The 26,412-nt window shown below is 37.1% G+C and overlaps 2 protein-coding genes across 2 annotated transcripts in view; both read left to right on the forward strand.

Moving 5' to 3' along the window:
* LOC139721134 (uncharacterized) overlaps window positions 1–26,412 on the forward strand; it is a 69,753-nt gene that overhangs the window by 3,749 nt on the left and 39,592 nt on the right. Inside the window, exons 2-3 of the mRNA XM_071632464.1 lie at window positions 14,194–14,379; window positions 18,671–18,814. Coding sequence (XP_071488565.1) covers window positions 14,194–14,379; window positions 18,671–18,814 — 330 coding nt within the window. The remainder of the gene's footprint in view (window positions 1–14,193; window positions 14,380–18,670; window positions 18,815–26,412) is intronic.
* LOC139721197 (uncharacterized) lies at window positions 21,287–22,270 on the forward strand. Its single transcript, XM_071632524.1, has one exon. The coding sequence runs from the start codon at window positions 21,287–21,289 to the stop codon at window positions 22,139–22,141; it is 855 nt and encodes a 284-aa protein (XP_071488625.1). The 3' UTR covers window positions 22,142–22,270.

The following is a 26,412-nucleotide window of genomic DNA, read 5'->3' on the forward strand; positions in this document are numbered from 1 at the left end:
GGAACTGCCCAACCCATTCTCAGAACAACGCAGCCTCCTGTTGAGCCATGCTGTTTTTGCTTGCACAGGACCCTTTACTCACATTTTATTGTATGATGCAAGAGACTGAAGCATTGTATACAAATGACATCCCCTTATTGCGCACAGCCTTCTTGTTCATCATCCCACTGTCAAATACGGTACCGTACTTCATTTGTGAGCTGCATCAAGTTGGATTATTGCATCAAGTTTCAAGTCAAGTGTCGAGTCAGTGTCATATCAAAGCTCATAAATCACTGTCAATAACTTCATCACCTCCTTCAGGTTATGTTACTCCCAGTGTCACTGGTGAAAACACATGCAGAGTTGTTAGGGGCCTATTACTACGTTTGATTGTGATGAATCTTTGTGTTTCAGGTTTCAGGTTTTTTAGCACTTCCATAAAAATCAACATATAACAGAAACAAACAGCATTGCAATTGATAAGACTACATAAAAGCATTAGTATTACAACAACATTCATGAGAAATACAACAAAACAAAATGATTGCATAGTGTTAGGAGACAAGCAGGAAGGCACATCTATTCAAGCCTGTCTAAAAAAAAAAAAATAAAATACATAAAATATATCATAATGAATCATGTCTTGGAAAATATCTTTGGTAGATATAAAGACGTCTCAATTTCAGCAAATTAAAACATGATTATACACACACATATGGACACCTACACACAAACAGCCTAACAATCAGAAAATTCATTGTATTGATTAAAAAGGTAACTGGTATCTCCTTTGGGAATAATTGTAATGATATGCCTCTTCGAATATCAGGAATTCCGTTCCATATTTTAGATCCATTTATCTATTTTTGAGACGACAAGGTTCTGGCAAAAGGAACAGCATATATTAGCATTTCTCATATACAATTATATAACTTGAAATAATCTAATAAACTTAATCATAATTATGATTAAAACACAAATTACATATGTAAATATCGCACACTGATGAATGTAAATATCTTGAAACCTCAAAAGTTTCAATGGGTAAAATATTGGAGTAGTACATGGCATAATGATAACTGATTTATCGAACGAATGAGTTTCTTTCGAAGCAATAATATTCTATTTAGACATTTGAGATGCTAGAATCGGCCCATATTACTGACCAATAATTCAAATCCGAGAGAACTTTTCATTAGATTTATTGGAAACATTGACTATGTCATTATATATAAAGCAAAAAAAGGAGTGGGGCCAAATCGATCCCTGGGGCACGCCGCATCTCACGGATATCAACTTTGATTCTACAGCTTCAGAAGTCGCAAACTGCGTACAATTTGTACAATTACTCAAATAACTGACAAACCATTTCAATATTGCTCCATGAATTCCATACAAATAAAGCCTAGATGTAATAAAATATGATTAAGAATATCAAAATCTTTACTGAAATCTAAAAATAACCCCTTCATTATATTTCTGTTATCCAAAACTCTGCAACTTTATGAACAACTTCAATAATGGCACAAGTTGTAGAGAGACCCATCCTAAAACCATACTGACTATATTATGATATTGCACTTATCCAGAAATTTTACAATGCGTGTTTATACACATTTTTCCAAATTTTTTGAGAACAAAGGTAAAATAGAAACAGGACTATAATTCGACATAGTTCTTTATCTCCACCTTTGAAAATAGGAATAACTTTCACAATTCTTATTTGATCAGGTACAGTGACTGTAGTAAATAAGTTGATTATTGCACATAAGTTAGACAAAATATGAACGACTTTCTTTAAAATAAGCTCCATCAACATTATCAAAACAAGGAATCTGATCTTTTAATTTACACACAATATCAATGATCTCTTTTGGGGTGCCTGGCATATGAAAGGCGCTTGCTGGGTTTTTAGGAACATATTGCTGACATTTATCATATTCTATATCATCACATTGACTTGCCACACTTTCTCCAATATTGATGAAATATTCATTAAATGCATTACTTATTGCGCATTTCCCAATAATTTCCTTATCATTCCAATGAACAGCCATGGGTAGCACATTTTTCTGAACTCCAGAACCAATTATGCCATTTATTATCTTCCATGTGCTTCTGATATTGCCAGAGACCTTTTCAATTTTTTTTAAATAAAATCTTCTTGCTTTTTTGATATCTTGAGTTACATAATTTTGCAATAGTTTATTTGTCATATCTCTTGAGAACGTTTTTCAAATATCTTTTATACATGATGTACTTTTTATGACATAACTTTTGTAATGCCTTAGCAAACCATGGCTTGTTCCTGAACTTTTAATCTCTTTCAAAGGAAAACACAAATTATGAAAAACAGAAATTTCTTCAAAAATTCATCACATAGGTTACATTGACATCACTAGCATTTACATTCCAATTTACCTCTTTCCCAAATTTACAAACATTATCATCGTTTATTTCATGCTTATATACTGGATCAGAATTATGAAAATCTGATTCTAAATGAGAAAAAGAGAATATTGGAAAATGATCACTTATATCTGCCAATAGTACACTAGTAAACATCTCCTCTAAGTCATTAGTAAGTATGTTATCCAGTAAAGAGACTGTAGGGCCTACTATTTGTCATGCGAGTTGGGCTGTGAGTTAGTGGGTACGTGCAATTTACCATACAAACATCTAAAAAATCAGCTACTTTTTGAATAACAGAAATACTCAATTAAGTTAATGTTAAAATCTCCTTATGAATAAATTAACTTATTTTCTTAATTTACAGTCATCAAAATTTCATTGAAAATTGCAGTAAAAGATTGCACACATTGATCCGGAGGGCAATACACAGCACCAACTACAATATTCTTATTAAAAATTTTTATTTCGATAAATATAGACTGAAAACATGAAACATTCACATTTAAATCATATCTACACTTAAAATCTAATTTGCTGTTTACATATAATGCGACTCCACCACCCCTCCTATTTTCTCTACCATTTCACACACACACAAAAAAAAATACCCACCTATATCAAAATTATATGGATCTTTACATCTTAATAACCACATTTCAGAAATGTACCTATGATTGAAAATTGTGCATTAACAACATTAAGTAATGACATCATTATTATCAAAAATTTTATTCACATTTCTACAATTCACATGCAGGCAAGAAAATGATTTTTCAGACATAATGCTATTTTGGTTAAATTCATCAGGAGTGTAAAAGGCATTAGAGGGTTCAAAGTCTTTGGACATCACTATTTTCATTTGGAGGAGATGTAGATATTGAGATACTGCTTTCATATCATATTGTTTCAGAGATTGTAAGAGTGATTCATGAATCTGAATGCTTATCAAAGGTGGAAAGTTCAAGAGAAAAGAACTAGAAAGAGGGACGGATAAGCACTATTCAGCTCCAAGAGCATGGGCTCACCTGCACGTTAATGATTCCTTGGCACAAATAGTTAATCACATGCAATGAATAACAGGGTTGTTGGTTGCAGTGCCTTCTGAACGTATTGGTTGTGTGCATAACAGTACTTAGTGATGGCACAATGTGTTTGTATTAACCATTGGTAGGAAAGATGTTGATTTTGAGAGTGTCAAGCTCTGAAGTGCACTGGCTCTGGTTAGTTGAGGGTTTTTAAGTAGTTTTGAAATTGTACGTGGCTGTAAAGTCAATTGTTATTTGTTCATGTACTGCGATGACTTGTTATGCCAAATGTATACACACAGTGTATCAAAAAAATAGTCTAAATTTTTCACGAATCAGGACTTACTGACAATTTCATGAGTGGTTAAATTCACAATTTTGGAGTACCCTAGTAGTGAATGAAGAAATGTACATGTGCACATTACACTCTTGTTTGGATGAGAGTTAAATTTTCATGTGTTTTTGAATTTCACGAAAAGCACCCAGCTCGAGAAATTTGCAATTTAAACAAAACCCTTGCGAAATGTTCAATGCATACTGTACTTGTACAGCTCAGCCTACCAAATTCAGAGACCCCCTTCCCCTCCACTTTCAACCAGGGCTTCATTTTTAATGCTTTGTATCTAGTGTAAAAACGATGCTCTTTCTTTATAAGGTCAAAAATTATATCACTTTTATAATGCAAGGTACTGAAAATCCACCGTTCCGCTTTTTTGGGACATCCAGTATATTCAAGAAAGGTACAGTATCTGATGTGAAACAGGATGCAGATTAAATACCAGTAGCCATTTTAAAGAGCAGTACACAGTGTTTAAATAAAGATTGATTGCGGCTTGTTCGCATCGCTGATGAAATGTGGATAACCAAATATGGTGCTATTCCACCTGGGATTGATTAAGGCTTGGTTAAAAAGCTTTGTAATGTTCACCAATACCTTGACTGATATGTTATCTTCTCTTTATTGCAGGTGACTGACAAACTGTGTTAGCAGGTGTGTTGGCTTTTCTAGAACTGTAAATTCCCATGAAGATAAACCAAACACTGATTAAGATTTCTGGATTGGAAAGGTGTGGGGAAGGGGGGGGGGGGTCATGGCTTAATAACTACACATACTTTGTAAGTGAACACTATCGGTATCAGTGTGGCCCAGTTTTTACAATAATTGCATTCATCTCATTCATCGCAAGAATATCAAGAGATGTTTCATCATATTACATTTTAATCTGAATTCCACTGGCTGGTGCCTTTTGTTGGTCGTTTCATTAGCCATACTTGTTGTGGTGCCTTTGGTGGAATTTTACACTTGAATGCACTTCTAAAGGATCTATAAGATACAAGAATCAGGCCCACCACAGTTCTGAATGTATAATATGCAGCAGGAGTAATCTAGGTCTTTTTTTGGGGGGGGGGGGGGAGCTGCTGGTGAGGCATACATCATTCCTGCAGGGACAACAATCAATCAAATTGTATGATGGTATCAAATGATTAGGAAAGAGCTAGCTTTTGCATGTATGACTGGTATTTTATAAATTGGCCCTTGCCTACTTTACAGCAGTAATTAATGAATTAATAACTGTTACTTGTCAGTACTTTACTGCTTGTCTACACTTCTGCTTGCCTGCACTCAGCTGCATTGCCTGTTTATATGTTTCAGTTAGCTTGAAGCTGATCAGGTGCTGACCTGTATGAATCTTGCAGAAATGATTGCCACAGAGTGTAAAATCATGCCACCATTTTATAAAACAAATGATGCACATTACATGTTAGTAAGACTGTTTATCCTTCGTAACTTTTGTACTTTAATCAAAAACACACTTGGCTTTCCTCCATAGAGTAGGCTTATGTTTCAGGCTGTTCAAAGATTACTGTTGGATGGATAATTAAATTTGTCAATGCCCTATATGTAATATGCATAATTTGTATGATATTTCATTGTAAGCTACAAAGGTCATTTTTTTAAATGTGGTGCACTGTTTTTATGTGGTGCACAGGGCTAATTTATAAGCTAAAAAAAAAAGGTTTAGAACTTCACACTAATCTTTGGTTAAGATTTGCAACATTGTGAAAGTTGTGTCATTGCATCTAATAAACATACAAGAAAGTTGGACTGATCAATTTACAAGTCCTTTCAAAAGGAAAGTGAATACATATACACTATAGAACAGATTTAGAACTAAAAATATTTAGTTAGTTAGTTAGTTAGTTTTAGATGGAATTAGTTAAAGTAACTAACCAGGGAGAGGGTGTACGATGCAGGAGAGGAGTTCATGCCATGTGAATGCTGTTGTTGTCACCTATTGAGAGTGCTTTGATATGAGTTTTCCTCATGTTTCATCCAAGATATTATACATATATTACTGCATTTATACATAGCATGTAAAAAAGCATACATACATAATTGCGATTGTGATCAGATCTGATCTGAATAGACAATTGTGACCCGCTGCGACAAAAGGATCCTAAAGTCGCTGACGGTGAGCCGAGAAAATCAAGTTTGAAGTCAGATCATCAAAATTTGTCAAAACATTCGGATTTCTGTTTTTGACATACTGTAATTGTCCCCGCCGAACGAGTTCGAGCAGGGGACTATGAAACGGGCTCCGTACGTGTGTGTGTCCGTGTGTCTGTCTGTCCGTCCGTCCGTCTGTCTGTGCGTCCGTGTGTGATCAAAATGTTCAATTTGCTACTTCTCTGTCATTTATGAGCCAATTTTAATTCTGTTTGCTTTATATGATAGCACTACATGGGAGCTTTGAAACTTCTACACAGAATTTCAGTTGTGACCTTTGACCTTGACCTTTGACCTATATTGTACATTTTGCTTCAAAATGCTACTCCTTCGCCATTTCTAACCCGATTTCGATTCCGTTTGCTTTATGTGATGGCACTAGGTGAGGGCTTCAAAACTTCTACACAGAATTTTGACCTTTGACTTCTTTGACCTTTGACCTTGATTTTTGACCTATATTGTACATCGGCTACAAAATGCTACTCCTTCGCCATTTCTAACCCGATTTCGATTCCGTTTGCTTTATCTGATGGCACTAGGTGAGGGCTTCAAAACTTCTACACAGAATTTTGACCTTTGACTTCTTTGACCTTTGACCTTGATTTTTGACCTATATTGTACATCGGCTACAAAATGCTACTCCTTCGCCATTTCTAACCCGATTTCGATTCCGTTTGCTTTATGTGATGGCACTAGGTGAGGGCTTCAAAACTTCTACACAGAATTTTGACCTTTGACTTCTTCGACCTTTGACCTTGATTTTTGACCTATATTGTACATTGGCTACAAAATGCTACTCCTTCGCCATTTCTAACCCGATTAGGATTCCGTTTGCTTTATTTGATGGCACTAGGTGAGGGCTTCAAAACTTCTACACAGAATTTTGACCTTTGACTTCTTTGACCTTTGACCTTGATTTTTGACCTATATTGTACATTGGCTACAAAATGCTACTCCTTCGCCATTTCTAACCCGATTTCGATTCCGTTTGCTTTATGTGATGGCACTAGGTGAGGGCTTCAAAACTTCTACACAGAATTTTGACCTTTGACTTCTTTGACCTTTGACCTTGATTTTTGACCTATATTGTACATTGGCTACAAAATGCTACTCCTTCGCCATTTCTAACCCGATTTCGATTCCGTTTGCTTTTTGTGATGGCACTAGGTGAGGGCTTCAAAACTTCTACACAGAATTTTGACCTTTGACTTCTTTGACCTTTGACCTTGATTGTTTACCGATATTGTACATTTTGCTACTAAATGCTACTTCCGGCGGGGACATATTTTACGCACCGCGTAATTTCTACTTTTCCTTGTTTTGTAGTCTAATGTATCTTCTATCATCTGCCAAAATTTCGAAGCTAAATGATCAAAGGAAAGACAAGAAAGTAACATTTTTCTTGGCCATGATTTTCCGACTTTTAACGGAACAGAAACGTGTCTAAAGATTTGGATTTAGCTGCGCAGCTAGACTCTGCCCCTAGCAACGAGGGGGTGGTCTCATTGGCCAGTGCGTGGCATCCTGGTTACTGATTGGTTGTGTGTAGACCACTGGCGCTAATTGATTAAGCTTAATTGAACATCGCGGAGGTTGCTAGGAGCATACCTTCTATTGTCAAACAGTGAAAACTATCTTACTTCCCCTTGATCATGACAGCGTCGGAAGGAAAACTTTGAAGGCAGTTTCCTCGAAACACTGATTTCTTAAACCACTCGACATGCGCTAATATTGTCATCCATATCTCCGCAACCGAGTACTTTTATGAATCATGTTATATGACATTAAAGTGGAAGAGTAAGGGAAAAATGTCATGTCATTTTCAGAAAATTGTCCTCCCCTGACTTTTGGATCCTTTTGTTGCAGCGGGTCACAACTAAACCCTAAGATTGCTAAAAGTGCATCTATACATGGCTAAACTACATGTACAAGCTAAAAGTAGGTTTAGAACTTCACAGTAATCTTTGTGAAAGTTATGTCATTGTATCTACCAAGTTGGACTGATCAATTTATAAGTCCCTTCAAAAGGAAAGTAATAGAAAGAACTGATTTAGAACTAATACGTAATCTAGCTGGCACTGCATTGAATGTATTCCATACAACATTTCTGAGTCAAAGCAAGGTTCCCTAGGAAGTTTTGCATTGATCAGTTTTCATTCATGTGTGACAGCGTTGTGACTGGAATGCATTCTCATGTGCACCCAGCTGGGTAATCTTTACTCCATGTTACAACATTCTATATTGTGCACATTGATGCCAAGAAAAACCTAGAAACTGAAAAGGAGAGAGAGCTAGGGGGAAAAAAAATAGAAGAAACTCTGGTCAGAATTGGGTGCACTATTATTAGATATTTTCCTCAGTTTGGGAATGTTTTATGGGCAAGTCCAAGATAAGGTCCCCTCAGAAGGCAAAATTTCATCTTTGCTCAATATTGACATGTTTGGTATCATTTTGAAGCTTATGAGTTGAAGTTTTGATTTCCGTGGAGGAAAAAATGATATTATGTAACTTTATGCAAATTTCAAGGGCCTCATTTGCATAAATGTGAAACACAGTGTTACGTATGGGACATTAAAAATAATTCATATTAATTCAAAGGAATGCAAATAATATTTGATTAATATGTGGACATAAGAAGTTCATCACATAGTTTAACTTGGTATGAAAATTTAGGGATTATGCAAATGATTATGCAAATTAGCTCGTGTCCTATCATGAGATGTCCCATACGTAACAAAATGAGGTCATTTTCTTAGGTTTTTTTCTGAAATTGCTAAGGTTATTTTAATGCCCTTTTGGAAATTCCTAATTTATTGTTAAGAGAAATTAAATACCACAGAAAAAAGAAAAAAAGTAAAAGAAATGTTTTTTATTAGGCATTGAAATAATGTTACGTATGGGACAAATGCGTTACGTATGGGACTACGTATGGGACATCCTCATACATATTGCATGTGAATGCATGTAGCTAGCTGGGAAGGTCTCTCAGTACACAAATGGTCAATCATCCTGAAGAAAGCATCCCAACATTGCAGCTACTTTTTGATTTATAGACACTTGAAACAATACATGAACTTGACTGAACAATTTTCAGAAAGGGGGAGGGAGAAATGGCAAAATACACAATGAAAAATCAGCATTAAAGGGATGGTATAGTTTTTCGTAGAAATGGGGATTCAGTTTTCAACATTTAAAGAGATGATTAGAAACCAATTATATGAATTACTTAAGAGCATAAAATCCTAAGACTAGAGGAATTCAAAGTTTATGTGATGGAGATCCAATTTGAAATGGTTGTGATATTATAGAAAAAAAAAAGTAAAATGATTTTTTTTTTATTGCAAGTGATACACAAATTGTCCTTATTCAGTTTTCAGTAGTAGCCACAACAAAATTCACGGGTATACATACTGAGTTGTGACTCGAATCAATGACCTGACTGCTAGACAGACATCATAATCACTGGGGTTCCACACACCAGGTATTGCTTATTTATTAAACTTAATATTTCTTGTATCAAGTTGTTTTTTATTGAAACTAAATGGCAAACTGCCCTTCATCAATGGAAGTAAACACTTTAAACTATTCAATTTTTCAGTAGTAACTATCCTGATAAAAATAGGGCATACACCATACATACTCAGGTTGGTCATAAAAAATATAGAATATGATTGAATATGAATGTGATTATGATGGTAAATATCTGGGGAATATTGTTCCCTTGTCAATCTGGATCAGTATTTGAGTAATTTCAACTGATTCCACCTCAATAATTATGCAAAAATTTGTTTAAATGGGTATTTTGCAAAATTATTTTGCAAAATACCCATAAACATGGTTCTCCACACACTAAACAAATGGGGGACAAAGGGCATGCATACCCAGGTTGGTCATAAAAATATAAGAATATGATTGAATATGATTATGATGGTGAATATTTGGGGAATATTGTTTCCTTGACAATCTGGATCAGTATTTGAGTAGTTTCAACTGATTTTACTTCAATGATTATGCAAAATACCCATAAACATGGTTCTTCACACACTAAATGAATGGGGGACAAACTGTCCCATACGTAACTGTCCCATACGTAACACGTCATGTCTGTCTTTAATTAGAACCTGTACACTAATTAGAGCTTTTTGCCTAATGACATGAAACTTACCTGTGATAATCTTGAGTGTTGTGACTTTCATCACAGTGAGTTACAAGTTGTAGAATGAAAAAAATGTTCAAAAAAACAAAATTTTTCTGGTCCCATACGTAACGGCACATATTTTCTCTTCTAGAATATAATTGTCAGGGTCATTTTTCTCAATTTTTCACATGATTATACTTCTTCTAGATATCAATCACCATGATGAAGTTAAATACGATCAAAGGCCATTAACACTATTTTTCAGGTCGTAAAAGTCTCTGAATGTCCCATACGTAACGTGCGCGTTATCTTGGACTTGCCCTTATATTGACAGCTATTGTGACCACCTGCACATGTACTGTCAAATGGGGATGGGGAGAGGGGAGATATTTCAAACAGTGAATGTTTGTTTGCTGATAAACTCTGACCAAAGTTCAGAGACTGGGAAACTGTATCAGAAAAAAAAAAAATTGTGAGTGTAAGTGTAATATAGGGCTTTTTACACTTGTGTTTCTTAACCCCGGACTTTCTCTGACCCAGGACTATCGTTAGTCCCGTACCAATTTATTCAGCTTTTTACATTGGTCAATTAGTCCCGTACTATCTCTTGTCCGGGGCTAAGGAGAAAACTGACTTTTTTACACTCGTATTTCTTAGCCCCGGACTTTCCAAACCATATGAATATTCATGATTACGCTGTGTACTGTACACGTACACGCACGCACCGGCAGCACTTGATTGCCTGTCAGTGAGGGTCGGACTTCGTCTCCGTCGCTTAGCCCAGGATTATTTTTTCGTTCTGTTTACACTCACTTGCTTGGCACCGCAATTGCGGTGCTAACCCTGCTATTTTGCAGGGCCAGATAGTACCGGACTATCGGTGGGGCTAGCCCACTTTGGCAAAAACGAGTGTAAACAGAAAGTGGGCTAAGGATAGTCCCGTACCAACGGTGGGGCTAAGGCCCCCCTTAGCCCCACCGTTGGTACGGGACTAAGCAAAAATTTACAAGTGTAAAAAGCCCTTATTTTTACTATACTTTTAGTATAGTATTTTTCGTACCATTGCATAGATTCCAACTCTCCCACTTTTGGCTGGGAGATCTCCTGCTGTGAGACCATCTTTACAGAATCTCCTGCTCTTCTGCTTGAGATTGAATTTCTGCCACTCTAGCTGTGTGTCTTCGGCATAATTTTACCATGCAGATGAAAAACAAAATCTAGCTTTAGTGCTTCAAAATAGTTCTTAAATGTTAGATAGGGATAGAACCAACCAATGTAAAAAAAAAAGAAAAAAAAATGAGTCACAAAGTAGCTATACAAAATGTGAACCATACTCATAATAAAAATTTTCTAGACTAAACCGTCTACAGTAGGACCTAGATGGTTTAGTGGGAAAAATAGTGATATGTAGGCTTTATAATGAAATTTTGGTTGGATTTTTATGTTGCAACTGATCTACACATAAGCATCAAATATGATATCTCAAACATTTTATAAATCACTGCTTCCAATGTTACCTATAAGATGTATTTTCTGTCATTTTAGATTTAGGTTATTCCCATCAACTTCAGTTTTGACATGATGTTCAAAAATATGGCTAAGATATGCGTAGCACCTTAGATCATCTGTGTATAACTCTTAATAGAGCCTCCAGGGCCCTCCTTTTTAAAGAGCCCTAGACCCCGACTCTTCTCACTTGTTATCTAGTGTGCAACACACACAAAAATATTGTGCACATGTTCCTTGTGTACTGAGTAGAGTTTCTAGTGTACAAGGGGACCTGGTCCAGGTGAAAGAATCTTGATGTACGGAGTCTCTGTAATTGTATTATCATCATTAATGTTATCATAATTTACCATCATCATCATCATCATCATCATCATCATCATCATCATCATTTCATCATCATGTATGCTACGTATGTATGGGGAATTGATCTGATAGGACCGGTATCAGAAGGTTTCTTTCACCCATCTCTCTTTCTCTTTCCTTATCCTTGTCTTCCATGAGCATCATGTTGGATCCCTTTTTTTATTGTACAGATAGGATGTATTATGTATCATCGGTCAAAGAGTCAAGCATTTTGCTAAATTGTAGGCAGCCGTTTTGTATGGATATGTACAGTGTATACCTATATGCAATACAGCATGTAATTATGTGTAGTGAAAAGTGTTGACATTGTACGGAATAACATTGCTGCATATCAATACCATACAGTTTAGTGATTTTGCTGAAAATTAATTGAACTGTAAAGAAGTACCATAATAATATGGAGAATAAGTAAATGAAATCAAATGATGTATTGTCATAGGCTTCAACATTGATTGTCAGTACTGACGCCATCATCAGTGTCATTGCATACTGTAGTCATCTGAAGCTGTTGCCATTGCCACTTCAAAGCCGGTTGTCGGGGTTTTCAGAATTTTTTCATGACTTCCGGCTCTGCAGCACAACTCGATCAGCCATTCTATGACAACATTCTTGACTTTATAATGAGTGGTATAATTATTAATCAAGAGTGGTATAATTATTAATCAAGAGACCTACCCAGTAAAAGACTCTCACGGACCGACAAGAAGAATAATTGCTAAAGAACACCCTTTAATTGTCTCTGTCTTGCAATAGGCAGACTTGTCTCAGTGAGTTGTTTCGTTGCTACTATGCAGTTACTATAATCACTATTTTGTTTAGGCCATACTCATTGAAGCGTCAGACTGCGCGTTTACTATTCCAAAAGTCTGATAGCAGTACAGAAGCTTTTGAAACATGTCTGTCTTTTTCTCTCTTTTTTTTTTCGGCATTGATGTATATAGGCTCAGATCATCAAACAGACTCATGGTTAGCAATCCTATACAGTAGTTTCCTGGTCTGTTGCTGATATGTAGTGAAAGGGTTCTGCAGAGTTTAAAGGACAAGTTCACCTTCATATACAATGTACATAAGGATTGAGTGAATGCAGCAATATTATTTGAACTCGTCAGAGAAAGTTTGAGGAAAATTGGACGATCCGTTCAAAAGTTATGAGTATTTAAAGTTTCTGCGCAGTCACTGCTGGATGAGAAGACTACTACAGTGTATGATCAGATGATGTCACATGTGTAGAACAATATAAGGAAAATATTAAGAGAATTCCACAAAATTTGATTTTTTGAAAAAAGCACATATTCCCTCAACTCGCTTCTGTTGTATGTTAAGGTTAATGATATCCCCCTGCCTTCAGAAAAAGGCAAGTAAAGTGCTCTTTTATTATGCGAGAAAAAGGAAAATATGTTGAAGTTTTTTTCTTTACGCATATCGTTCTACGCATGTGGCATCACAACTTAGGCTGTAGTAGTCTTCTCATCCAGTAATGGCGGCACTGAAACTCCAACAATTCATAACTTTTTCTATAGCAGATTGTCAGATTTTCCTCAAGCTTTAGATATGTTCTTCTGGCCGCACGATGAAATGATGTTCCCGAGGTTATGATGGGAGTGCAGAAGGCAATTTAGACACACATTTGCATAGAGGCCTATTCTTAAGTCGGACAATCGTCACCCCTAATGGTACGTTATTGCGTACATTGTAACTGCTCTGAACGAACAAAATTTGTGCATACAATTGCGCAATGCCAGACTGCATTGCTATCCACAATGCTGCCACTGAGACACGTGTGTGTGTGCAAGTGTGTGTGTACGCATCATACACAAGCATTGCGACCGCGAGCTGCGGTGACTGGAGGAGAGAGGCCAGAAGACGCTTGGCTCTTTTGGCCTCTCTTCATGCGAATGCGCACTGTGAGTGTGCGTCCATTATTCGGATCCCTTCGGAAGCTCGCGTGGCTCGGACAGCCATTTTGGGTCTGTTGATTTTGAGACTAGTGTGTGTTCGCTGACCCATTGAGCCAGCGCTATTCTCATTCGGTGTCACGACATTTGATACAGAATGGGGGGAGGCAGCGTGTTGCGTTCGTCTCCGTGCCGCACAAACCACTCGCCACGATTGTAAGGCTTTAAACAGCACACACTGCTGCATGATGGGATATTATGTGGTTATATTGCCCGCTCATCGTACGATATGACTGCTGGGATGTGATTTATTTAAAGTAGGTAGATATGATATGCTAAAAGTATCCCATCTCTTTGCAGCTGGTTATATGGGCTTCAGCATGAATGAAATTGCCGCCTTCGCTCGCAGTCTGAACAGACCGATGGGCAGCCCGGCAAATGATGTGCTGACCACTTGGGACCACCAGAACCACACCATAGAAGAGCTTTTCCTCAAACTCAAGCAGATCAATCATGGCCGCTGCATGGCATTGCTAAAGGACTATGGTAAGTTAATACATTGCAGGTAACTTCTTGGAATACAGGGCTGAAAGAAAGATAATGTCCTAGAGATGAGATAACTTCTTATTCTTGAGGGAGAGGGGGGGGGGAGGGGAGTGGGGGCACTACCGTACTGTTGCTGGAATATTTTGTTGTTGTTGTTGTTATTTAGACCTGCTTAGCATGGCTCTGCATGCTTTAGATAATGATTTCTTTTTGTTATCTTACATCTAGCCAACCAGGTAGTGAAAGTTGCAGGCCAATCAAAGAAGTGTAGTAGTGCTATCCCTTAGGAGTAAAAGCATCATACAGCTTCAGCAGCAATTATACAGTTTGGCCCAAATAGCAACTATAATTAGTAATTTATAAAATGGGTTCAAGAATGTAGCCAATAGGAAGCGCTGAAATGAGACACACCTCCTTCCTTTACTTCAGTACAATTGCACTGCCTGTAATCCTATGGTAGATTGCCGATCGTCTGTGCGCGCGGCGGCTCCTTTGATGAATTGCATGCATACGCGCTGTCAATCCTGTAAACAACTTCTAGTTCGGGCTGCCGGCCGGCCGGCCTGTCTTCCCTTGTGCATAACATGTGTGGCGTACGTACGTATACTCTACTATACGTACACTTTGTACAGTACAGTAGACCAAGCGTTATGGGACCGGACGCGTACATGGAGTCACTTTGAAGAGCAAATCCAACGATTTAGCAGGTTAATTCTCACGCCGTTTTCAGAGTATGTTGTCTAGTAGGCCTATATGAGGAGTCTATATCAAGTCTTTAAGGTAAAGGGTGCATATTCTATGTAAAATAAGTAAGTTTTCATGCGGGAACTTAAGTGTCCGGAAACCCAACCCCCCATTATACTTATACTGTATGTGCGGGACTTCCGCGAGTGCGACGTGCGTAAATGTTTGGGACGAACATCTTCGGACATCTTGACCCACAAAGGTACGTGAAAAACACTGAAAATTGATGTTAGTTTTCGAATTTTCGATCCAATTTTATAAAACAAATGATGCACAGGATTATTTCGTGGCGTTAGTGGAGGCGTAGCTCACTCTCGGGTATTTACAATGTAGTGCAACATGCACTCGGCTTCGCCTCGTGCATGTTTCACAATTGTAAATACCCTCGAGTGCACCACGCCTACACTAACACACTCTATCCTGTGCATCATTTGTATAATATCTTTCTCCACATGCCGCTAGACTAAATGTGACCCGCTACAACAAAAACGTCCTAAAGTCGCGCACGGTCGAAGCCGTAAAAATCGAGTTTAAAGTCAGAGCATTAAAATTGGTCAAAACTTACGATTTTCTGATTTTTGACATATTATTGGAGTCTAACATATCTTCTATCATCTGTCAAAATTTTGAAGCAAAATGATCAAAGGAAAGACCAAAAAATAGCGTTTTTCTGAGCCATGTTTTTTGGGCGTTTCAACAAAGCAGAAACTGGTTCGAAAATTTGGATTGAGCGCCACCGATAGGTTCCGCCCCTAACAACGACCAGAGTGATCTCATTGGTCAGTTTGCTGCTTGCTGTTAACCGAAGCGTGAAGCTCGCACACTGCCCAGTCGACTGGTGCGTGCGGGCGGGGTGCGCTATGCTCTGCCGCTTCTCACATCCTGGTCACTGATTGGTTGGTGAGGAGACCGCCGACGCTGATGTGCTTGAATGAACTCTTCGGGGGTTGCTAGGGCGTACCTTCTATTGTCCAGAGGTGAAAACTAACTTGCCTGTCCCTTGATCGCGATTGCGTCGAAAGGAAGACTTTTAGGGCGCTTTTCTCGAAACAGTGATTTCCAGACGTCTAGACATGCTCTCTTTTAAACATCAATATCTCCGCAGCCGATATCAACTTAAAGCAGAAAGATTTGGGAATTATATCATGCAATTTTCAAATAATCGACCTCGTCCGACTTTAGGATCATTTTGTTGTAGCGGGTCACAAATTCTCTGGCATTGATATCAAATAGTTTATCACTGACTAATCTTTTCCATTAGGAAAGCCTTCAGCCTTTTATGTCTTTAAAAAAAAAAAAATCATGCAAGTGGAGCAGCCTGGTTTTCTTGGAAATTAGCAGGTAGTCATGACCTGGAAGGGGAAGCTTGGGTTGCAATCTCCTCTTTTCACGTGCTCCTTGCAAGCAGACTTCCTGTCACATATAAGAACAGGAAATGGCATCAAAGAAGGTGAATGATTCTGTGCAGTCTGCAAAGAATCATTAAAGGGTGTTTACAGTTCTGGTTGAGGTGAGGATTAAGCTTTTGACGTTTTGCGAGATATTCAGAAACCACTCTATGAGATATCAAAGAGCATGCAATTCTAAGGGGTATCAAAATTGTATTTGTTGAAAATCGGTTTTGAAATGGCTGAGATATCCAAAAACAAGGTGAAGCAAAGAGATCCTAATAAAAGGCGTGGCCTGTCGCCTTTTATTATTATCACTTTTTCTTTATATCTCAGACATTTGAAAACCAATTTTCATCAAATAAATGTTGAATCCTTTACAATTACATGCTCTTTCATATTTCATAAGAGATTTCTCCTTATCTCAATTGGGAATGTTATAAACCTGAATCCCCACCTCAACCAGTACTGTACAGCCCCTTTAAGCTTGATTCACCGAAATGAATTAAGCTTTCATTTCAGACCAGAGATACCCTGTGAGATTGTCTACAACAGGAAGGTCAAAGGGAATTATAAGACAAAGAAACTTGAAAAGTTATATCTGATTTTCTTTTTTAAATATTGTTCAAAAGAATTTTGGTACTTAATACTCATTTGGGTTATCATCATGAATATTAACTGGCATTTTCAGAAAAATGATTAAGTTAAAAATATGTGCAACATTCTAATAGTAAAGCAGGATGTGTGTACTGGTACATATTTTGTATACATTGACATATTACAGAAAAACAGACTTTCTCCATCCTGTTTCTTATGAGATCTGGAAATTCCCATTTGTATTTGAAGGTCAGAGGGAATTTTAAGACAAAGAAAATTGAAAAGTCATATCTGATAGAAAAAAAAAATATTGTGCAAAAGAATTTTGGTACTCAATACTCATTTGGGTTATCAGCATGAATATTAACTGGCATTTTCAGACAAATGTTTAAGTTAAAAATATGTGCAGCATTTTAATAGCAAGCAGGATGTATGCACATATTTTGTATAGTCATGTTTCAGACATTGACATAAACAGGAAAATAGACTTAACCCATCCCTCTTCTTTCTATGAAATTTCAAAATTCCCACTGGCATTTGGATTTGCATTCCTGGTAAAAAAAGAATAAACGAAACTGACTCCTGTTCGGATGTCATCATAAGTATTTCTTTTTTCATTTTATGAAATAACTATTTTTAGGGGTAGGCTTATTTGTGATCTTCTGGCAAAAACTTGTTTGGCAGTTCAGTCATGTTTGCTATTATCAAGTCATGATCATTTCAACTTAAAGGGATGGTATAGTGTTGATGGAGATGGGGATTGGGCTTTTAACGTTTTGCAAGATACCAAAAACCTACACGTGTATGAAATAGTACAGAGCATACCATTCTAAGAGGAATTCAAAGTTTATTTGATGAAAATTGGTTTTGGAATGGTTGAGACATCCAAACAGCACAGTAAAATAAACAGATTATAATAAAAGGTGGGTCCTACCTCTTATTAGGCTCTGTTTTGTAGATCCCAGCCATTTCAAAACTTAAATTTCATCAAATAAATGTTGAATTCCTCTTGGAATTTCATGTTCTCACATATCCAGTTTTTCATTATCTCATCAAAAATTTTAGGAACCGCAAGCTAGTTAACAACCAAAACTATGCGATCCCTTTAAAGATTATTGTCCTGCTCATCTGAAGTGAAATCCATTGGATACTGTACTGTTTAGTCATGGTTTAGGCCTACATGCCTCTGAATCATGAATTCAAAGAAAAGCAAATTTCATTTGGTGACGTTCTGGCTTTGATATATCCTTGCCTTATAGTACAGGAAATAATTTTCCAACTCAAATTTGATTAGCAATTTCAGCTGATGAACAATATTTCACATGGTATCCTGTACATTTCTATGGAAGAAAACTGCTACACAAAAGTTAGTTTGTGTAGCAGTGGTGTAAAAATGCATAGCAAATTGCAATGCGATACCAGGAAAATTATTCCCTGTAGTATTTCCCTTCTCCCCCATAACAAAAATAGTTTATTATAACACTGTAAAACTTATGGATGTTTAAAGGTTTTAAAGCTGTCATACATCCTTATCACTTGGCTTCTCCTGACTTATCTCTCAGTTAAACCAGAGCTGCATTATCTAATAAACAACTCAGTGAGCCCACCTCCACAACAGCGGGAGCAACCGGCCTACCATCATACTCCACCAGTGCACCAAGCTCCTCCAAATGTCCATGCCTTCCCCACCCATGGCCAAGATCCTTGTGAGTAGCACCCCGTTTTATAGATTCCCCAGACTAGGAGAATCTCGAAAGAACATTCCAGAATGCTACAAAAATGACAAAAATTGGTGAAGAAATAAGGAAGATATGACAGTTTGAAATTTAACATTTTTTCGGAAAACATTTCTTGACCATTCCTTATGAATATTTAATTCAAGAAATTGACCATGTCATGCTCTCACAATATCTTATTCATTTCATATTCTACAGAAATTACAAAATCTCATATTTCAGCTGTATTTAATGTTTCTTGAAATCAGTCATAATGAAAAGAACAAATGATGTAAACTCTGATATCATGGCATGGGGACATGCTTTTACTTGTAGTACACTATAGCTATTGAAAAATAATGATTTTCCGAATTCCATATCTAACATACATGAAAAATTGTGTGGGCCTGACATCATCATCTTGTTCATTTGAATATTCTTTAAAGGACTGGTCAAGAAAAGTTTTCAAAAAAAAAAAAAAGGTGAAATATCAAAATGTCATATCTTCCTTATTTCATATCCAATTTTTGCCAGTTTTGTATAATTCTGTAGGGAATATTTTTCTCGTTCCTTTGAAGTTTATCTATTTTTGGGTTGGATTTTTTCTTCAATGCAATGTACCGGAACAGAGTGCAAGGAGTGCATTTAAAAAAACGCAGGAGTTTATCAAGCTGTATACTGAGGACATCAAAGTGCTGGTCCACTTATGAGGAGATGCAGCTACAACCACTGGTAGCAGTTTCAACTATATTGGTCAGTTTTGATGTCTTGATAGTGGGTCAAGTGCCACCAAGTGCTGTCACTTCACATGATCACTGAAGATGGTCAATTGATTGTATTTATCATGTATGCTGCCCATCATCAATGCATGTATACACATACTGCCCTCAAATCATTGTGATGATGGTTGTGGGGGGAGGGGGGATGAAGTAAGTGTATTGAAAAATGATATCTCTACGATGTTTGTTGATTAAAAAAAAAATGATGGTAGGGGCTTGCTTGGTTTGCGAGGCACATATCCTGCTGAAAGCTCTCTGGGAAAGTTGCAGTTGGAGTTCCCTGTCATATTATAAGTATCCCTGTATGCACATATACATGTGTGGACTAACTGCATTTCTAAACATGTTTTTATTGAATGCATGATTTACATGTTTATGTAGTTTTTGAGCTTTTCATGTGTATTCAGTATGTGTTTAGTGTTTTCATTGGTAAGACAACCAAAAATGAACTATGATAGTTACAACAAATTGTCACAGTACAAGATGCAAATTTTAAATCCTGTTTCCTTTTACGGCTGTAATTGATTTTCATTGTGTACTCCTTTTCCTGTATTTTTTGTTTTTGTTTTGCATTACAAAAAGTCTACACGCGAACGGTGACAAACAGATAATGAGCTATGACGTAGATCCGTCATTTGCATACAACCTATCACAGTGCATTGAGCGTTAAAGAATAATACATATTCATGATGCAATCACGCGCCGCAAATGCTACGTTGAGCTAATGTATTAATGAAATCTAAATAGTAATAAAGACGCGCGCACCTATTGTCACGTCATGATTTTACATACGCGCTACATCACCATCACGCGTTGACCTGATGCGACCTCGTGAGGCCAATGACATTTAGCCAATCAGCGTAGCGTATTCAAGTGAAAAGTACGCAATTGCTTTAGTGTATGAACATATTGGTGGGTTATTCACTCGGGGCTAAACTGACATGGTTTATGAATATTGAAAAGGTACCGATGGCGAAGTTTCACGAAATTCCTCCAAACTCAGTATGAATACACTTGAGTATTTGCTGCAACTTATTAGGCAGGTGCATTGTACAAATACAACAGGTATGGCAGTAAAATAACCCTCCCAAAATGGCCTTCGGGCTCAGAGGTTGGCACACTGCGCCGTCAATGTAAACTTGCATGTTGTTGTAGAGCTGATTGCGTTTGAGTGAGAAATGACACCTAATTTTCAACTCGAAAGGTACCAATGTAAAATTTTCACAAAACTCTACAAATGAGGTGTGTAGAGCAAGCTTGAAATCTAGATTTTCATAAAAACCAGGTGCATTTAAGCAAAAAGACATATTCTGGGAGGTACACTGTATGAGTTCGTAAAGTCGAGAGTCCGTGTAAATGTCCTATACCTGATTGTGCGCTCTGCGCGATGCATTTAAAAATGCTCGTTTCCTATGGAGGATGTCACCGCACTTTTTGAAATGGAGTAAAGGGGAAATACCCAAAACAGCTACATACATCTTCTTTTAACCCTGTGTATGCCACATCAAATGAGAGATCACGTGACCCGGCGGATGGAGTGAGGCGCCATTTTTAAACTCTCGATACCACTACCAAACTTACACAAAATTTTCATTTTGGAACAACCTGACAAGCTGCAGGATCTTCTGAATATTGACTTGAATAACTTGTCTCTTGGAATATCGACGTCGTGTATCATTTCTCCATGCCTAACACCTATGAATTAAGGAAGAAAACCATGCCCGGACCTACGCAACGCGGCGCCAGTGCAAGTTCCACCCAACGCCCTGATTTACCGGATGATGCCTCATCACACGCGGGAACCTCTGGCGGGGACCCCCAACCCACACTCGCTGATCTTCAGAAGTCATTGAACGCCTTCTCAAGTAAGGTTTGCGCTAAACTGGAAGATATTCACACAGATTTGGCGAGTATGAAGAAGCGAATGCTAGACCTAGAGTCAGCTGTCGCTGACAACTCGGCCCGGGTACTTGATCTGGAGAAAGGGAAATTGCCGGAAACAGAAGCTAAGTTAAAGGAGGAAATCGACGCTCTGAAGGAGAAGCTTACGCTGTCTGAAATATACCAGCGTAAAGGAAATCTCCTTTTCTACGGCCTTCATCAAGCCCCCAACGAGGATGTATATGCAGTTCTACGTGGTGCTTTTGTAACCCTTGGTCTGTCGCAAGAGGAGTCTGCGTCTATCGCACTTGTTAATGCCCATCGCCTTCCCCAGCGGAACGCAGCTACCAGTTCACCCCAGCCCATAATTGCAAAATTTGTGTACATGTATGAGCGAAATCGCGTTCTTGCTACCTACGAAGGAAGAACCACTCGTCGCGGAACACCCGACGATGGAGCTCAAACGCGAGGTCCAAGGATTTCCGTCCGCACCGATCTACCCCCCGCCCTGAAGGCCAAGCGAAGCGTACTTGCAGCCAAGGCGTACAAGATGAGGAAGGATGAGAACCTCTCCACAAAAATAACCCTTGTTGGAACTAAAGTGGTCTTGTTCAGCAAAGCGAAAAATACCACCGCCTGGCAAGCTTATAAGGAATAGCTGCACTTCATTCTGTTCTTCATTTCCATATCATATCAGATCAACGGTGTTTTTCGGCTTGTGACATGCCATCTGCTCCAGGTAACACTCTTCTATCTATATCTTTCAAAGTAATACTGACATTGATAATGAAACATGCTATAATATTACCAATACAATTTTGAAAATTGAAATGAATTGTCAAACTAGACAGTTTGAAGTAATATAGAACAAACATTGTTCACCAAATTTTGTCCTAAATAGTGTTTTTTTTTTCTTTTCTTTTCCTTTTCTGGCACAAAGGACAATTTTGTAAGAACACGATGAAAATATAATGAGTTCTTACCTGTTAGACCGATTTTTACGAAGTGTATGCCACGGCTGACCATAAATAGGGCTATTTGTTACAAGTTTGTATGTTTTCAGCTAATTTTGCTCCAATGCATATATATAAAGGAAGCTCTGGTTTTCTTTTTTATTGTTCTCCTCATCTCCATCTTGGAATAAAAAAAGAAGAAAGCAGCATGGAAAAAATGTATTCATACTTACCTCTTATAGTGACAATGAATTGCAGATCAATGCTGCTTATACACAGTAGTGACCATTTCTTCTTGTACATTATTTCCTCACTGATTGAACAAGTAAAACCTTCACTTTCCTATTTCATTTTCACAAGAAGACAATGAGGAGAGAGAGGAGGAGGATGAGGAGAAGGGTATAATGAAAGTAAAAGGTTGAAGAAATGAATATTGGTATTCTGTTGCTTTTTAAGGTTTTTTGTTGTCGTTTTCCCTAGTAGAAAATACGGTGATATGATAGAAAATTTGATTATTTGTTTTATTTTCTCCTCATTTCCATTTAGTAATGAAAAAGAAAGAAGAACAAAAAATATTTGTATATACTAACCTTTTATACTGATTGTGAATATTGTATATCAGTGCTGCCTATACACAGCAATGACTTTATACTTCTCCGTGTATATCCTTTCTTCATTGATTAGATAAGTTAAGCCTTCACAGACCCACTCTTAATTGCACCAAAAAAAAAAAAGCAATGAGGAGAAGGAGGAGATGAAGGTAAATTGGATTTAGCTTTTACCTTACCTGTTATACTTACAATTGTATTATGAAATAGGTCTATAGTGACAGTAAACTTAAAGCAGGTTATTTGCTGCGTGACATCATTTCACACCTTTTCTTCTTTGAATTATTTCCACTTTGTAATAAACAAGGAAGAGGAGAATGAAGAAAGAAAAATCCTTTTATTTGTTAAAATGACTGAAACCTGTGTTAAAGCTGACTTTAAAGTTTAATACATTTTGTTTTTGTATGTGTGTGAAAATTCTCCAAGCATAATACGCATAATATGAAGTTTTTTTTTCTTTTTCCCTTTTCATTTCCATTTTCTAGTCAAGACAAAGTAATACATACAGTACGCATTTATTCATAATATCTATTCCACAATGTATGTCCATGTTGACATCAAGTTCTTTATTTTTCGTGTGGAATGCTGATTCTCATGTATGACCTTCAGATCAAACCCAGTATTGAAAAAAAAAATAATCAGATGATAAGGAAGAAAGGGAATAGGAAAACGATCTACATAAACCCCATTTGTTTGTTTGTGTAATGGATAAAGTTGATCACAAATTAAGATATATATGTATTTGTTGTACGAGCCCCCCTTTTCCAGTACCAACCAGGTTTAAATACATGTTTGTATTTTTAATACATGTAGTTTCTCGGTAATCAGAATTATCATTTTATGTTTTGTTTTTGGTAACAGTTCCAGGGAAAGTTAACTCATATAATCATTTTTATATATAATTATACTTAACAAAGATAAAATGTTTGTTAGTATAATGTAATACGATAAGATTGATTTAAAGCTCTGCTACACGAAGCTGTCTCAGTAATTTGTCTTATGTTGTGTTTGTTACTTGTACACCGCCGGAAAATATGCATCCGTTTAACACTAAAGAAGTAATGATTGACAAAATTTGTTACATTTCTGGAATGTTGTTATTATGAACTTTGCGGTAGCTGGAGGGGGGGGGGGGGGGGGGGAGGGACACGGATCACCTGTTTTGGGACACCGTCGCCCAGCAACCTTCGTTGCTGTACTACTTGGGCTTGTTTATAGGTGCTGTTTATACTCATGGATAGTTATGGCAATTTGTTGTATCATATCAGGTGATGTTGGCCCCTTGACTGCCGCTGGTCGTCTTAATGTATTAGTTATTTAAAATTCAAAGCCATAACATATTTAAAATAACTGGAGATTGGGAGGCGTTCTGTTGTCAGAACGTTATTTTTATGCAAGATTGTAATGACGTAATAATTGTGCAAACATTTTTCCCAGGTGACAACACGCCTTTATTTTTTCATCTATTCTCGGCTTTGCTTTTGCCTTCTTATGCACACACACACACCTGTAGACACATGTATACCCACGAATGTTATAAGTTAATTGCATAGCCGTTTTGTTCAGTTCGTCAAGATTTGTTGTCTAGATTCTCTTTTCATTCCCCCTCTCACTCACTTTTTTCTTTCTCTCTCTCTCTCTCTCTCCCTCCCTCCCTCGCTCTTTTATCTAGGGTACTCACTCAGTGAGACAGATTGGGCTATCTATTATTTTATGTATTTACACATTGTGTACTCGTATTTTGGGCAATTTTGTTTGTACACTGTATTTGCATATCAGTTTGATGAAAATTTTAACAACAATGGAATTGCATTTTTGTGTGTATGTGTTTTTGCATTACTTTGATATAATTGTTCGTACTGATTATAAATCCCAATGGTATAAGAATTAGTTATTTTGGATAGGCGATCCGACTACCAAAAAAACCCACAACAATAACTGGTTCCTTATTTTGTCATTAAGTGGTCGAGAAGTTTAATATGCTCGTGGACGCTGCCTAGTACTTTGCCTACTCTGTCTAGTCTTTGTTTGTTAAATAAGTTCATGTTAGGTATTGTATACGAGCCCATGGCCTTGTGTACCATCCGCAACGATTTTGATTCTGTGTCATCTGTGTTCATGTTCGTTTCCTTGTTTTGTCTGTGTTTCATGTTTCTCTGTACGCATTTCGGTTTCCTTTCTTCTTTTAGGTCTGCATACCCCCACGTAGCTGCTGAGTTAGGACCAGGCGGGAGGCCAGTTATTAATTCCCGAATGTTTTATATTCTAACCCATGGCTGACACAATAAACTTTGCTTTTAATTCTTTGAATAATGATGAATTCTATAACACAGTAAGGCACTCTGAATCTGATCATGCAAATATGATCTCCAGTTTATATGAAGATTACATATCCGATAAATACAATACCTCAGCACAAGAATTTGAATATAAATTTGACTCAAATGATCCAGTCCAGAGTCCATCGTGTGTTTATTTGACCGAAAATCAGTATAAAAATCGGATCACGAATACAGTTGATGAAACATTTTTGTTAGCTCACTTTAACATACGCAGTATCAATACAAATTTTGATAAGTTGCGCTTACTCTTAGAAAACCCAGATCATAAATCTTGCTCCATCATAGGGCTAACAGAAACATGGTTGAACTCTAATATCAGTCATTTATTTTCTTTACCCGGATTCGAATTTGTATTTAGAAATAGAAATGAGAGAGTTGGTGGAGGAGTTGGTTTGTACATCTCGAAAAAATTTAAATATATTATACATGAGGAGATTAGTGTTATGAGCGATGTTCTCGAATCCCTTTTTATTGAATTGATAAATCCACGTGGAAAAAACATTATGATTGGTGTAATTTACAGGCCCCCTCGGTCAAATTTGAATGATTTTTTGACAGTTTTGCAGGATTTAGTACAAAATCCCATGATATCTATTAAAGATACATTTCTGATGGGCGATTTTAATATCGATCTCATGAAATGTAACTCCCGAAACAGTTCAAAAGAATGTATAGAAACATTAATGTCTGCTTCGTTTTTACCATTAATTTCCAAGCCTACCCGTGTCACCAGCCAATCGGCTACCCTCATAGACAACATTTTTTGTAATGTTCTTCCACTTCCTGAGTCTGGTATCGTCCTCTCAGACATCACTGACCATTTTCCTATATTTGCTCAGGTTCCAATTAAACTGAATAAACAAAATAATTATTATAAGCGTCGTAAGATTACTGCAGATAATCTTACAAGTCTCCAAAACAGTTTAAAAGAACTCGATTGGTCTTCTGTATACAACACTACCGATGTCAATTTGTCTTATGATTATTTCATATCTACTCTTACCTCCGAAATCGATAACCATATTC

Source organism: Diadema antillarum, unplaced genomic scaffold (genome assembly GCF_040938485.1).
Source record: "Diadema antillarum isolate AM-2024a unplaced genomic scaffold, OU_Dant_1.0 scf00000139, whole genome shotgun sequence".
NCBI lineage: Eukaryota > Metazoa > Echinodermata > Echinoidea > Diadematoida > Diadematidae > Diadema > Diadema antillarum.